Below are 12,454 nucleotides of genomic sequence, written 5' to 3'. Positions count from 1 at the left end.
AAAGATCACTACTCTGTCTTGTTACCGGCCGCATTCTAACCAGCAGGGTTTTCATTTGTAGCGGGTTTCGTTTAAAGATATATCACACATTTTTAACCTAGCAATTGCTTTATTGAAACATAAACTATATCTTATTTGACTAAGTAAATGTATATAAACCTTTCTGGCAAATATCTAGTGAAAGTCTGAAATACGTACCAAAATAGTCACATGATCACTCTCAATATTCACATGCAGTTTCCTTTCAGGTGTGGTGTGTTGTAATTCCACCTCGGTACCTGATAATTAAAAAATGTGGTCAACATTTCCATGTGCGTTGAAGTATTGTGTTTGTGTATGAGACAGTTTCCTGTTTTCTGTCAAGAACTTCCCGTTAAGAGGACTAGTAGTACTTTGCCCCCTCTCGAATGTGTGGTAAGTTACTGTCCAGTGTATTTAAGCGAACACAAATACTGTAAAACAATAATATTGTAAGATGAGTTTATTTTGTTAGTGCAGTGTGTATATGAACATGATATACTGTACATATCATTCAAGATTGAATGTAGCCTACACAGATTAAGCCACAGAATGATGTCATCGTCTATATCTCAAAGTTGACAAAAATTGATGGCAGCAGAGGCAGACGCACAGACTGGGACATATTTGACCAGCGTTGGCATGCAGAAGGCCTGTCGAGAGCATCAAAACCGTGATGCATCATGGGGAAATTGTGACCGACTGACCGATCTGCAACTAACATTTGAGTAGTTAATTACAGTGCCTTGCGAAAGTATTCGGCCCCCTTGAACTTTGCGACCTTTTGCCACATTTCAGGCTTCAAACATAAAGATATAAAACTGTATTTTTTTGTGAAGAATCAACAAGTGGGACACAATCATGAAGTGGAACGACATTTAATGGATATTTCAAACTTTTTTAACAAATCAAAAACTGAAAAATTGGGTGTGCAAAATTATTCAGCCCCCTTAAGTTAATACTTTGTAGCGCCACCTTTTGCTGCGATTACAGCTGTAAGTCGCTTGGGGTATGTCTCTATCAGTTTTGCACATCGAGAGACTGACATTTTTTCCCATTCCTCCTTGCAAAACAGCTCGAGCTCAGTGAGGTTGGATGGAGAGCATTTGTGAACAGCAGTTTTCAGTTCTTTCCACAGATTCTCGATTGGATTCAGGACTTTGACTTGGCCATTCTAACACCTGGATATGTTTATTTTTGAACCATTCCATTGTAGATTTTGCTTTATGTTTTGGATCATTGTCTTGTTGGAAGACAAATCTCCGTCCCAGTCTCAGGTCTTTTGCAGACTCCATCAGGTTTTCTCCAGAATGGTCCTGTATTTGGCTCCATCCATCTTCCCATCAATTTTAATCATCTTCCCTGTCCCTGCTGAAGAAAAGCAGGCCCAAACCATGATGCTACCACCACCATGTTTGACAGTGGGGATGGTGTGTTCAGCTGTGTTGCTTTTACGCCAAACATAACGTTTTGCATTGTTGCCAAAAAGTTCAATTTTGGTTTCATCTGACCAGAGCACCTTCTTCCACATGTTTGGTGTCTCCCAGGTGGCTTGTGGCAAACTTTAAACGACACTTTTTATGGATATCTTTAAGAAATGGCTTTCTTCTTGCCACTCTTCCATAAAGGCCAGATTTGTGCAATATACGACTGATTGTTGTCCTATGGACAGTCTCCCACCTCAGCTGTAGATCTCTGCAGTTCATCCAGAGTGATCATGGGCCTCTTGGCTGCATCTCTGATCAGTCTTGTCCTTGTATGAGCTGAAAGTTTAGAGGGACGGCCAGGTCTTGGTAGATTTGCAGTGGTCTGATACTCCTTCCATTTCAATATTATCGCTTGCACAGTGCTCCTTGGGATGTTTAAAGCTTGGGAAATCTTTTTCTATCCAAATCCGGCTTTAAACTTCTTCACAACAGTATCTCAGGCCTGCCTGGTGTGTTCCTTGTTCTTCATGATGCTCTCTGCGCTTTTAACGGACCTCTGAGACTATCACAGTGCAGGTGCATTTATACGGAGACTTGATTACACACAGGTGGATTGTATTTATCATCATTAGTCATTTAGGTCAACATTGGATCATTCAGAGATCCTCACTGAACTTCTGGAGAGAGTTTGCTGCACTGAAAGTAAAGGGGCTGAATAATTTTGCACGCCCAATTTTTCAGTTTTTGCTTTGTTAAAAAAGTTTGAAATATCCAATAAATGTCGTTCCACTTCATGATTGTGTCCCACTTGTTGTTGATTCTTCACAAAAAAATACAGTTTTATATCTTTATGTTTGAAGCCTGAAATGTGGCAAAAGGTCGCAAAGTTCAAGGGGGCCGAATACTTTCGCAAGGCACTGTATGATTCAAGGTGATTTGTAGATTAGTCGTTCACGCCTTTAAAAAATGTTTTGGCTGCGATGTCAAACACGCTCATAGCCTAGCTGCAGACACAAGTGTCAAACACGCTCATAGCCTAGCTGCAGACACAAGTGTCAAACACGCTCATAGCCTAGCTGCAGACACAAGTGTCAAACACGCTCATAGCCTAGCTGCAGACACAAGTGTCAAACACGCTCATAGCCTAGCTGCAGACACAAGTGTCAAACACGCTCATAGCCTAGCTGCAGACACAAGTGTCAAACACGCTCATAGCCTAGCTGGAGACACAAGTGTCAAACACGCTCATAGCCTAGCTGCAGACACAAGTGTCAAACACGCTCATAGCCTAGCTGCAGACACAAGTGCTTGACTACCTCATCATCCTACCCAGGTCAAACATAAAACTTCTTCCCAAGTTGCACCCTACGCCCTATAGCTTGCACTACTTTTGACCAGAGACCCTGGTATACTACATAGGGAATAGGGTGCCATTTAGGATGAATGCACCACATGACATTCTCACTGCTAACCTTTCAGTTTCATATCCTCATTCCAAATACACATTGTGAGCATACGGTTTCTTTTTTTTTCTCTTCCAAATACACTATCATAAAACAATATATATAAAAAAAAACATATGTATAAACTTGCATACATAATCACATACTATCTTTCTCCTTCTTCTCCACCTCAACATATAGACATACTAACATACAAGTCCTCTCACAGCTATTTCAGGGGCAACTGAGGGAACAATGTGTGCAATTGGGACCCTAAACGTGGCAGGGTTTACATGAAGACCTCCTAGGCACAAACCAAGGCCAACATGTCCAAATGAAAGTCATGATAAAGAGATTAATGTGTGTTTTTTTATTTTATTTTATGTTTTTTTAAATCACACGATAACTGCTAGGTTGAAATCCAGATGTAGACATTACTGGTTTAAACAAAAAACCAGTGGGCCGTTGTCTTACGACCAACTGTCTGCTCTGTGGGTTGAGGGACGAGCGTAGCGTAAGAGTGATCCCACCTGTCGGGAGGACAATGCCACCGGACCGGAGGATGTCCTCCACACCCCTTTTTTTGCTTAAATACAAAAACACAAAACAATCTCAACTCAACTGGGTAGAAAAGCAGGTGGCAGAAGCAGTTCTTCCAACACATTTTGACAACTTCTACCACTAAGTTTGTTAATATGTTAGCGTGTCGTATTTATGTACAAACAGTACGTAGAGGATTCAGAGGTTGTGAGCATCGTCGGCCCATTCCCTAACCCTACATTTTATTTGATGTAACTAGGCAAGTCAGTTAAGAACAAATTCTTATTTACAATGACGGGGCCTAACCCCCCGGGTCAAACGCGGACGACGCTGGGTCAATTGTGCGCCGCCCCCTATGGGACTCTCAATCACGGCCGGTTGTGATACAGCCTGGAATCGGACCAGGGTCTGTAGGGACACCTCTAGCACTGAGATGCAGTTCCACTCGGGAGCCCCACGTTGACGGAGAGATATGGTATGTGTTTATTTCTATGACATAGGGAGCCAAAGTAGTCCAGAATGTGGGGAAATATTCCCATTGACACATACTACAGTAGTTGCTATTCATTATAGTACAGAGATTAGACAGTTTATCTACCACAGATTTCCAAAGAGGACACAAGATATAACTTGTCACATTTTTTTCCTTCTTTTTTTTTTAAGCAAACCTAAGCTACTACAGTACAACAGTGATGCTAACTATAAACATATTTCACAATTATAAACTGGGTGGTTCGAGCCCTGAATGCTGATTGGCTGACAGCCGTGGTATACTACAGGTATAACAAAACCTGTATTTTAACTGCTCTAATTACATTGATAACCAGTTTATAAAGGCACCTCAAGGAGGTTGTGGGTATATGGCCAATATACCACAGCTAAGGGCTCTCCGCATTGCATCGTGCATAAGAACAGCCCTTAGCCGTGGTATATTGGCCATAACCCACAACCCCTCGGGGCCATATTGCTTAAATATACTCATGCAGAAACGTATATTTAAGTCAATGAGGGGTGGGGTTTATTGGGCATTACTAACAGCCAACCAGAGGGTTAAGGGGGAGTTCAACACGTAGTGTGGCCAAAACTTCACCCAAACCACAGCAAAGAAATTATATGACCATAAAGGAGTCAGTGAATAATTCCCATAATTGTTTTAAAAAGCAACTCCTAAGTATTAGATGTTACACCGTATGAATACATTTCCAAGGCCTTTTCAGATTGAAAGATTCCTTTTCAAGTTGCATTTTTCCTGCATCCAACAAGGTGACCACAGTTGATCTGGATCATGGGTAGTTGATGTACTGTTTTCAGTTGATCTGGATCATGGGTAGTTGATGTACTGTTTTCAGTTGATCTGGGTCATGGGTAGTTGATCTGGATCATGGGTAGTTGATGTACTGTTTTCAGTTGATCTGGGTCATGGGTAGTTGATGTACTGTTTTCAGTTGATCTGGATCATGGGTAGTTGATGTACTGTTTTCAGTTGATCTGGATCATGGGTAGTTGATGTACTGTTTTCAGTTGATCTGGGTCATGGGTAGTTGATCTGGGTCATGGGTAGTTGATGTACTGTTTTCAGTTGATCTGGATCATGGGTAGTGGATGTACTGTTTTCAGTTGATCTGGGTCGTGGGTAGTTTATCTGGGTCATGGGTAGTTGATGTACTGTTTTCAGTTGATCTGGGTCATGGGTAGTTGGAAGTCACTAATGAAGGGCAGAACATGGGCACGATTACCTTGGTGTGAGGAAGAAGGTGTCAATAATAACTTCATGGTTAGGATTAAGCAGAGTTTTACCATTGTTTATGCAAAAGGAGTGGGGGAGGGAGGGGGGGGGGGGATGTAACTAAATGTAAATAATGAATGTGTGGTTATATACAAACAAGGTGTCAGGAAGAGTGTTGCTGTATGCCTGGCGGGCAACGTTCCATGTCACCGCGTGAGTTCACACTGTACAGGCGCTCAAACAGCAGCAGACCTGCTCACTGGATACACGGGGCTGTGGGATAACCGCCTCCTTCTGCAGTGTGCTGGACCGTGTGCTCCTGGAGGGCTCCCAGGTTCACAAAACGCTCCCCGCACCACACGCACTTAAACTGGGCTTCCCGCGAGTGCACCGCCTGGTGCTTCACCAGGTGCTCCCGCTGCTTGAAGCTCTTGTCGCAGCTGGAGCACTTGTAAGGCTTCTCTCCGGTGTGAACGCGGCGATGCCGCTGCAGCTCCGAGGAATACTTGAAGCGCTTCTCGCAGTCGGGGCACTTCAGGGGCTTCTCCCGTGACGGGTCGCAGCGGTGCGTCACGAACTCAGACGGCGACAGGAAGCGCCGGTTGCACAGGGAGCACTTCAGCGGCTTCTCCTGACAGCTGGAGTTCTGGTGGCGCTGGAGCGTCGACTTCTTCTTGTAGCCTTTGCCACACACGTCACACTTGTAGGGCTTCTCCACCGCCGGCGTGGCCGCGGTCACAGAGCCAGACGCCGACCCTGAGCCGGTGCATTTGTGCCGGAGCAGTTCACCAGATTGGCTGAAGCCTTTCTGGCAGGAAGCACACTTGAACAGGCTCTCCATGCCATGGACGTGCTGGTGGTACAGCAGGTGGGAGGGCTGCAGGAAACCCTTGTCGCATAGGTTACACTTAAAAGGCCGGTCGGCCGGGTTCTTGTGAGTGCGGCGGTGACGAACGAGGGCGTACTGCTGCTTGAAGCTCATCTGGCACTCCTCGCACTGGAACGGGCGTTCCTCGGAGTGCGTGCGTTCGTGCTGCCGCAGATCCGAAGGCCGCTTGAAGCCCTTCCCGCACGAGCCGCAGCGGAACGGCCTGTCCAACGTCACTGTGGGCTGGCACTGGTGGTGCAGCAGCTCCGACGACTCCTTGAAGTGCATCTCGCACAAATTGCACTTGAACAGGTGCTCGCCGGAGTGGGCGTACATGTGGCGCACGAGGTGTGAGCGGTGCTTGAAGCACTTTTCACAGACGGCACACTTGTAGGGCCGCTCTGAGCTGTGGGTGCGCTGGTGGTGGGCCAGGTGAGACGACTGGCTGAAGCTCTTGTCACAGGTGTCACACTTGTAAGGCTTTTCTCCCGTGTGCACCCGCTCGTGTCGCGACAGCTCAGACAGATGCCGAAAGCCCTTGTGGCACACCGAGCACTTGTAGGGCCTGTCCGGTCCCGAAGCCTCAAACGCCGTAGGGGCTGACGCTCCGCACGCTGCCCCGCCACTGGAGGCCTCGCCGGTGGACGGGTTGGCGGCGGAGGAGGTGGGGGTGTTGTTGCCAGAACCTGGGCGGTAGGTCTTCTCACAGATGGAACACTTCATGGGGTTGTTGCCGTTGTTGTGGGCGTTGTGGTGCTGTGCCAGCGAGGTGAGCAAAGAGAAACCCATCTTACACACGCCACACACAAACGGCTTCTGTTCCACCTGTACACACTGATGCTCTAACAGATCAGTGGCCTGGCAGAAGATCTTCATACACTGGGTACACTGGAACGACCGATCCCCGGTCCCCATACACTGGTGCTCATGTGGATTAGCTAGGTGGGATATGTCATGGCCGCAGGCGCCGCACTTGTGCCCTCCCTCGCCTCCTACCTGTAGGGAAGGCTGCTGGGCGGGTACGGCATGCTGCTGGCCGTGCTGGGGCTGCTGCTGGAGGGATGCCACATCCGGCTGGAGGACGATCCCGTACACGGCACAGCCCAGGGCGCTGTCGGAGCCCGGGGGGAGGTTGTGCACCACGGTGGGTGGGGGGGCCACTGCGTGCTGCTGCCACGCCTCAGTCATCCTGCTGCTTCGCGCGTATTGATTCAGTTTTGACTGTGTGAAGGGGAGGCCCAGGGGTATCCAATAAGGCCCGGCTATGGGGGCAGGTTTTGGTCGAGGCTGGTGATGTCCAACAGGTGTGTTTTCTACCGGCTCTTATCAATAGGTGATACACCTCTGGTCGTCCACTAGTAAAAGGGCAGAAACCCTACAGAGGGAAAGACAGAGGGGGTATATGAACATGATGTAAATGTAGCCGAAACAGATTTTATGCAATGGATCCATGTATGTTGTTTATTTATTTAACATTTTATTTAACTAGGCAAGTCGGTTTAAGAACAAATTCTTATTTTAGAAATGACGGCCTACACCGGCCAAACCTGGACAACGCTGGGCCAATTGTGCGCAGCCCTATGGGACTACCAATCACGGCTGGTTGTGATAGAGCCTGGAATCGAACCAGGGTGTCTGTAGTGACGCCTCTAGCGCTGAGATGCAGTGCCTCAGACCGCTGTGATACAGCCTGGAATCGAACCAGGGTGTCTGTAGTGACACCTCTAGCGCTGAGATGCAGTGTTTTAGACCTGCTGTGCCACTCGGGAGCCCATGTGCATTGTTTTTAACTGCAACGCAATGGTATAACCAAATCTATGGTATTAATAGTCTCAAAACGACTGGATTTTATGTTTTATACATTTTTAGGATTGTATACATTTCGAGATGGACATAGACTACATCTTAAATGTTTTGCTACAGATTTTAAAACCAGATCATGTGATTCAACCCCCAAAGAATGGTTTCATTACACTGGTATTACAGGTGTCTATACAAAACCTCACCAGAGATTTTAACTAAACTGGTATTGGCGATACCATCTTCGTCCTCGATTTAATAGTAAAATGTTTGTGTCCAGTTGCAAGGGGGTCTGTTTAAATTTAGATAATTATCCGTTATTAAAATAAATAGTTTTTTTTTTAACATGAAGTACACATTGTTGGATTAATTCATGGAGCCCCCCCCAAAAAAACATTTTTAACAATGGTGCATTTTCTAGATTCAAACGGACATGGTCATTCCCGTTTCCACGAATCGAGGACGACAGTCACCCAAGTCATAGACCGTTCTCTCTGCTGCCGCACGGAAAGCGGTACCGGAGAGTCAAGTCCAGCTCCAAAAGGCTCCTTAGCCGCTTCTCACCCCCGAGCCATAAGACTGCTGAACAATTCATCAAATGGTCACCCGGACTATTTACATTGTTTATTTACATTGTTTTAATACTGCTGCTACTCACTGTTTATTATCTATGCATAGTCACTTTACCCCTACCTACATGTACAAATTACCTCGACTAACCTGCACATTGACTCGGTACCACATTGACTCGGTACCACATTGACTCGGTACCAGTACCCCCTGCATATAGCCACGTTATTGAAACCTAATCTTAGTGTTACTTTTAATTTTATTTTTTTACTTTCGTTTATTTATAAAATATTTTCATAATTCTATTTCTTGAACTGCCTTGTTGATTTAAGGGCTTGTAAGTAAAGCATTTCACCGTAAGATCTACTACACCTGTTGTATTCGGCGCATCTGACAAATCCAATTGCATTTGATAGTATCGCCAGGTTAGTTGATAAAAATGACTTGTTTTGTATAGCCACACCAGTATAATGGTAAAACATATATATTTTCTTAGAGTTAAATCAAATGATCTGGTGTTACCATATGTAGCTAGATAAAAGCGAGATGAGAGGAGATCGCACCAGATTGTGTGTTTGTTGTTTTGTTGTTGAGTCGTCTTTATATATGAACGACAGCATCCTTCTTCAACTAGTAACAACATCACTACAACAGTTACCTGTTTCGCTAACTAGAGAGGCTGAGACGAGGTCCAGGCACTAAAATGACACTGAACTACATGTTCTCCCCTTTAAACCTACAGTACATCATGCGGCGATACAAGTGACCTATTAAAAACGACGCCGAAATTATACCTGGGTGTATGATTATAATAAACTAACGTTAACTAGCTCGATAATAATGGTTATTTATTAGATACATAGCATTAGGTGGCTAACGTCCGTTAGCTAAGCAAGTTACGTGGGTTAGCATGGCTAGTCGGTTTGTAAAAAAACAGATGACTAATCTCAAAATATTAATGTATAATTTGTATTATCTAGTTAATAATATGTCTAGGCCTATAACGTCGCCGGCAAAAAAACACAGCTGTTGTTCGCCTAAAGCTACTGTCTTGTCTGCGAAAAGGACTAACCAGATGGCTAGCTACCAAGCTAATTTAGCTATTTCAGAAGGGGGAAAATAAAAATGGAAACGTCGAGGCCCCATCGATGGTCTCGGATTGTGCCAGCCGCCGACCTAGGCCGCCCTACCGGAGCTATTACACTCCACCTTTTATACAACCAAAAGCGGCGTAATACATCTTCATGCAATCATAAATACAACATCACTTAAAAATATATATAGATATATATAAGTCAACACGGTTGACAGCTTACATTTCGCTATGGCTCTCAGTCATCTTCCTCTGGTGCCAGGACAGGAGTCGACCTTCCGATAAATATTTCGGCTGGCGGAGGACGGTGGCGAGATGAGAGCGGAACGCCATCCACTAATAATGTACACCGGAAATCTCCACAGCCTGCATCACTCCCCGGGGTGTAGATTCAAATGTTATAGCTACATTTCCCCTCCCTTCTGTATCATAATGTAAGGTTGTTCTTATTTTTCAGTCCGTTCAACCGTTCTCCTTCGATTTGGTATAACTTTGGTGTATAATTGTAACCCTCCTGCTGTGTTCCGGTCGAATTGGACCGATTTGTCCGAAGTTTTCTCCCGGACGAATGTAGTTCACTTATTCTGATTGTCATAAGGTTTCATGACTTTGTCCTCACAGGGCATCTGAACACACAAAATGCATTTAGATGATTTTCATTAAGTTTTGGGTTTAACTTGTGGTGTTCTCGGTCATTATAAATTAATGGGTGAGACTACAATTAGTGTATAAAATTGAGATCAGGCACATGCCCATTCATCAGATGGACACACTTCCTCTCCCAGACCCCCACATGCATGAGTGTTTGAACACACATGCACACGCACACACACACACACACACACACACACACACACACCTCACTCCCCTTCTTAGCTTCCATGGCAACCCCCACCGAAACCTTTCCCCAATAGAATCTTTCCTCCACAGAACCACACCTGTTGGCATTCTCACAAACAATCTCAACATTGTTTCAATAATATATAGAAGCTTTTCTCGCAGCTCTGGTATACAGTATATAAGCTTTTTTGAGGCCTTGCTCACAATTCATTCTGTGGCAGCACAATGACCAAAACGATATATTGTATGTGAGGCTCATGATCATATCTTTGATCATGACACTGGAGAGAGTCCTTGTTAAACTTTGACACAAAATAGTCTGATAAATAGCACAACATGTTTCATCTGAGTATTTGTCATAGTCAAAATAATCCATAGATTATGCTTGTTTTACTCAAAAACTAGTTGTATGAGCTCAGGTCAATGAGGCCTACAGGCCATAAATAGCAAATAGAAGTTAAAAACTTATGTTCACAATAACTTAAGTTGATAAAAGGTTCTAACACAACATTAGGTGATAATATATCTATTATTATGGATTTATAATCAGCTATAATGGGGCGATCATTTTCAACCCGGAACACAGAATTAATGAACATGAAACGAACACAACAAGAGGGTTAATGCATTGTAAAGCCAAATTCTATATTCGTTACTAATTGAAGCACTATGAACATTGATACACACTAGGCTACTGTAGCTGTAATCAGAATAAGTACAGATTGATGAACATTTCATTTTTCCTGGACGGATGGGGGTGGGAGTTTAGTATATGGGTGGGAGTCACGGCCCCAATGTGACTGATTGAGTTTTCATGTTCTCTAATCTGAGTCATCAGAGCCACAATTAATATATTACTTCCAAGTAATCTTGTATAAGATTAAAAAGGATGCAACACAAATAAAATAAAGGTTAAGTATATATTATGTCAGGTACAGTACAGTTACACACTGCACACGTTTACATAGTACTTACAATCAGTGTTGTGTATTTACAATGAAATTGACATGCAGGCAACATTGAGAAAAATTTAAATGTTCCCTCACTGGCTTTAGAGACTTGGGTGTGCGCAATACGTAGGTACGGCAAACGTTCAGCCTAATGCACAGACACTATGGAGGCTTGTGTCTGGAGCGCCTGGTTACATCGTGTGCGCAGTTTTAAACTCTTTAATGGTTTAAATTAGTGAGACATGGATGTCGTTGTTTCAATAGTTTGAGTGGGAAACATATACTATCATGTTAAAATGACATGTTGAATTATTTATCCATATTGAAATGATTGTATATTGCGCTAATGTCCCTGATGTGGCCAGTTTGTGTTACTACCTTACACAAGCTTGTTTTTTTCTCAAATATATACTGTATATGTATATATATATATATTTATTGCAGATAAACCAGTATACATACAAGAAGTATACAAGCAGACAATGATAACATATGCTAGGGGGTACAACAAATTACAGATTATACAAAGTCCTTAAAAGGAACACACATATTGATTGTTTTTACAGATTTCTTATTAGAAGAATGTTGATTTTTTAATTTTTTTTATTTTTTTAACTTTTATTTAACCAGGTAGGCTAGTTGAGAACAAGTTCTCATTTACAACTGCGATCTGGCCAAGATAAAGCAAAGCAGTTTGACACAAACACAGAGTTACACATGGAGTAAACAAACATACAGTCAATAATACAGTACAAAAAATTATATATACAGTCTGTGCAAATGAGGTAAGATAAGGGAGGTAAGGCAATAAATAGGCCATAGTGGCGAAGTAATTACAATATACCAATTAAACACTGGAGTGATAGATGTGCAGAAGATAAATGTGCAAGTAGAGATACTGTGGTGCAAAGGAGCAAGATAAATAAATACAGTACGGGGATGAGGTAGATTGGATGGTCTATTTACAGATGGGCTATGCACAGGTGCAGTGATCTTTGAGCTGCTCTGACAGCTGGTGCTTAAAGCTAGTGAGGGAGGTAAGAGTCTCCAGCTTCAGGGATTTTTGCAGTTCGTTCCAGTCATTGGCAGCAGATAACTGGAAGGAAAGGCGGCCAAAGTAGGAATTGGCTTTGTGCGTGCTACATGTGGGTGCTGCTATGTTGACAAGTGAGTTGAGATA

At 43.7% G+C, this 12,454-nt stretch overlaps 1 protein-coding gene across 1 annotated transcript; it reads right to left on the bottom strand.

Annotated features, from left to right (window-relative positions):
• Positions 1-2,964: 2,964 nt before the first annotated feature.
• On the bottom strand, positions 2,965-9,830 carry LOC139385022 (zinc finger protein 319-like). The gene is made up of 2 exons (XM_071130052.1): positions 9,708-9,830; positions 2,965-7,396 (listed from the first exon to the last, which is right to left on the bottom strand). The coding sequence occupies exon 2, from the start codon at positions 7,207-7,209 to the stop codon at positions 5,410-5,412; it is 1,800 nt and encodes a 599-aa protein (XP_070986153.1). The 5' UTR covers positions 7,210-7,396; positions 9,708-9,830; the 3' UTR covers positions 2,965-5,409.
• Positions 9,831-12,454: the final 2,624 nt, after the last annotated feature.

Source organism: Oncorhynchus clarkii, chromosome 26 (assembly GCF_045791955.1).
Source record: "Oncorhynchus clarkii lewisi isolate Uvic-CL-2024 chromosome 26, UVic_Ocla_1.0, whole genome shotgun sequence".
Classification (NCBI taxonomy): Eukaryota; Metazoa; Chordata; class Actinopteri; order Salmoniformes; family Salmonidae; genus Oncorhynchus; species Oncorhynchus clarkii.
Note: the sequence above shows the minus strand (reverse complement) of the source record. Positions and strands in the feature narration are given on the sequence as shown.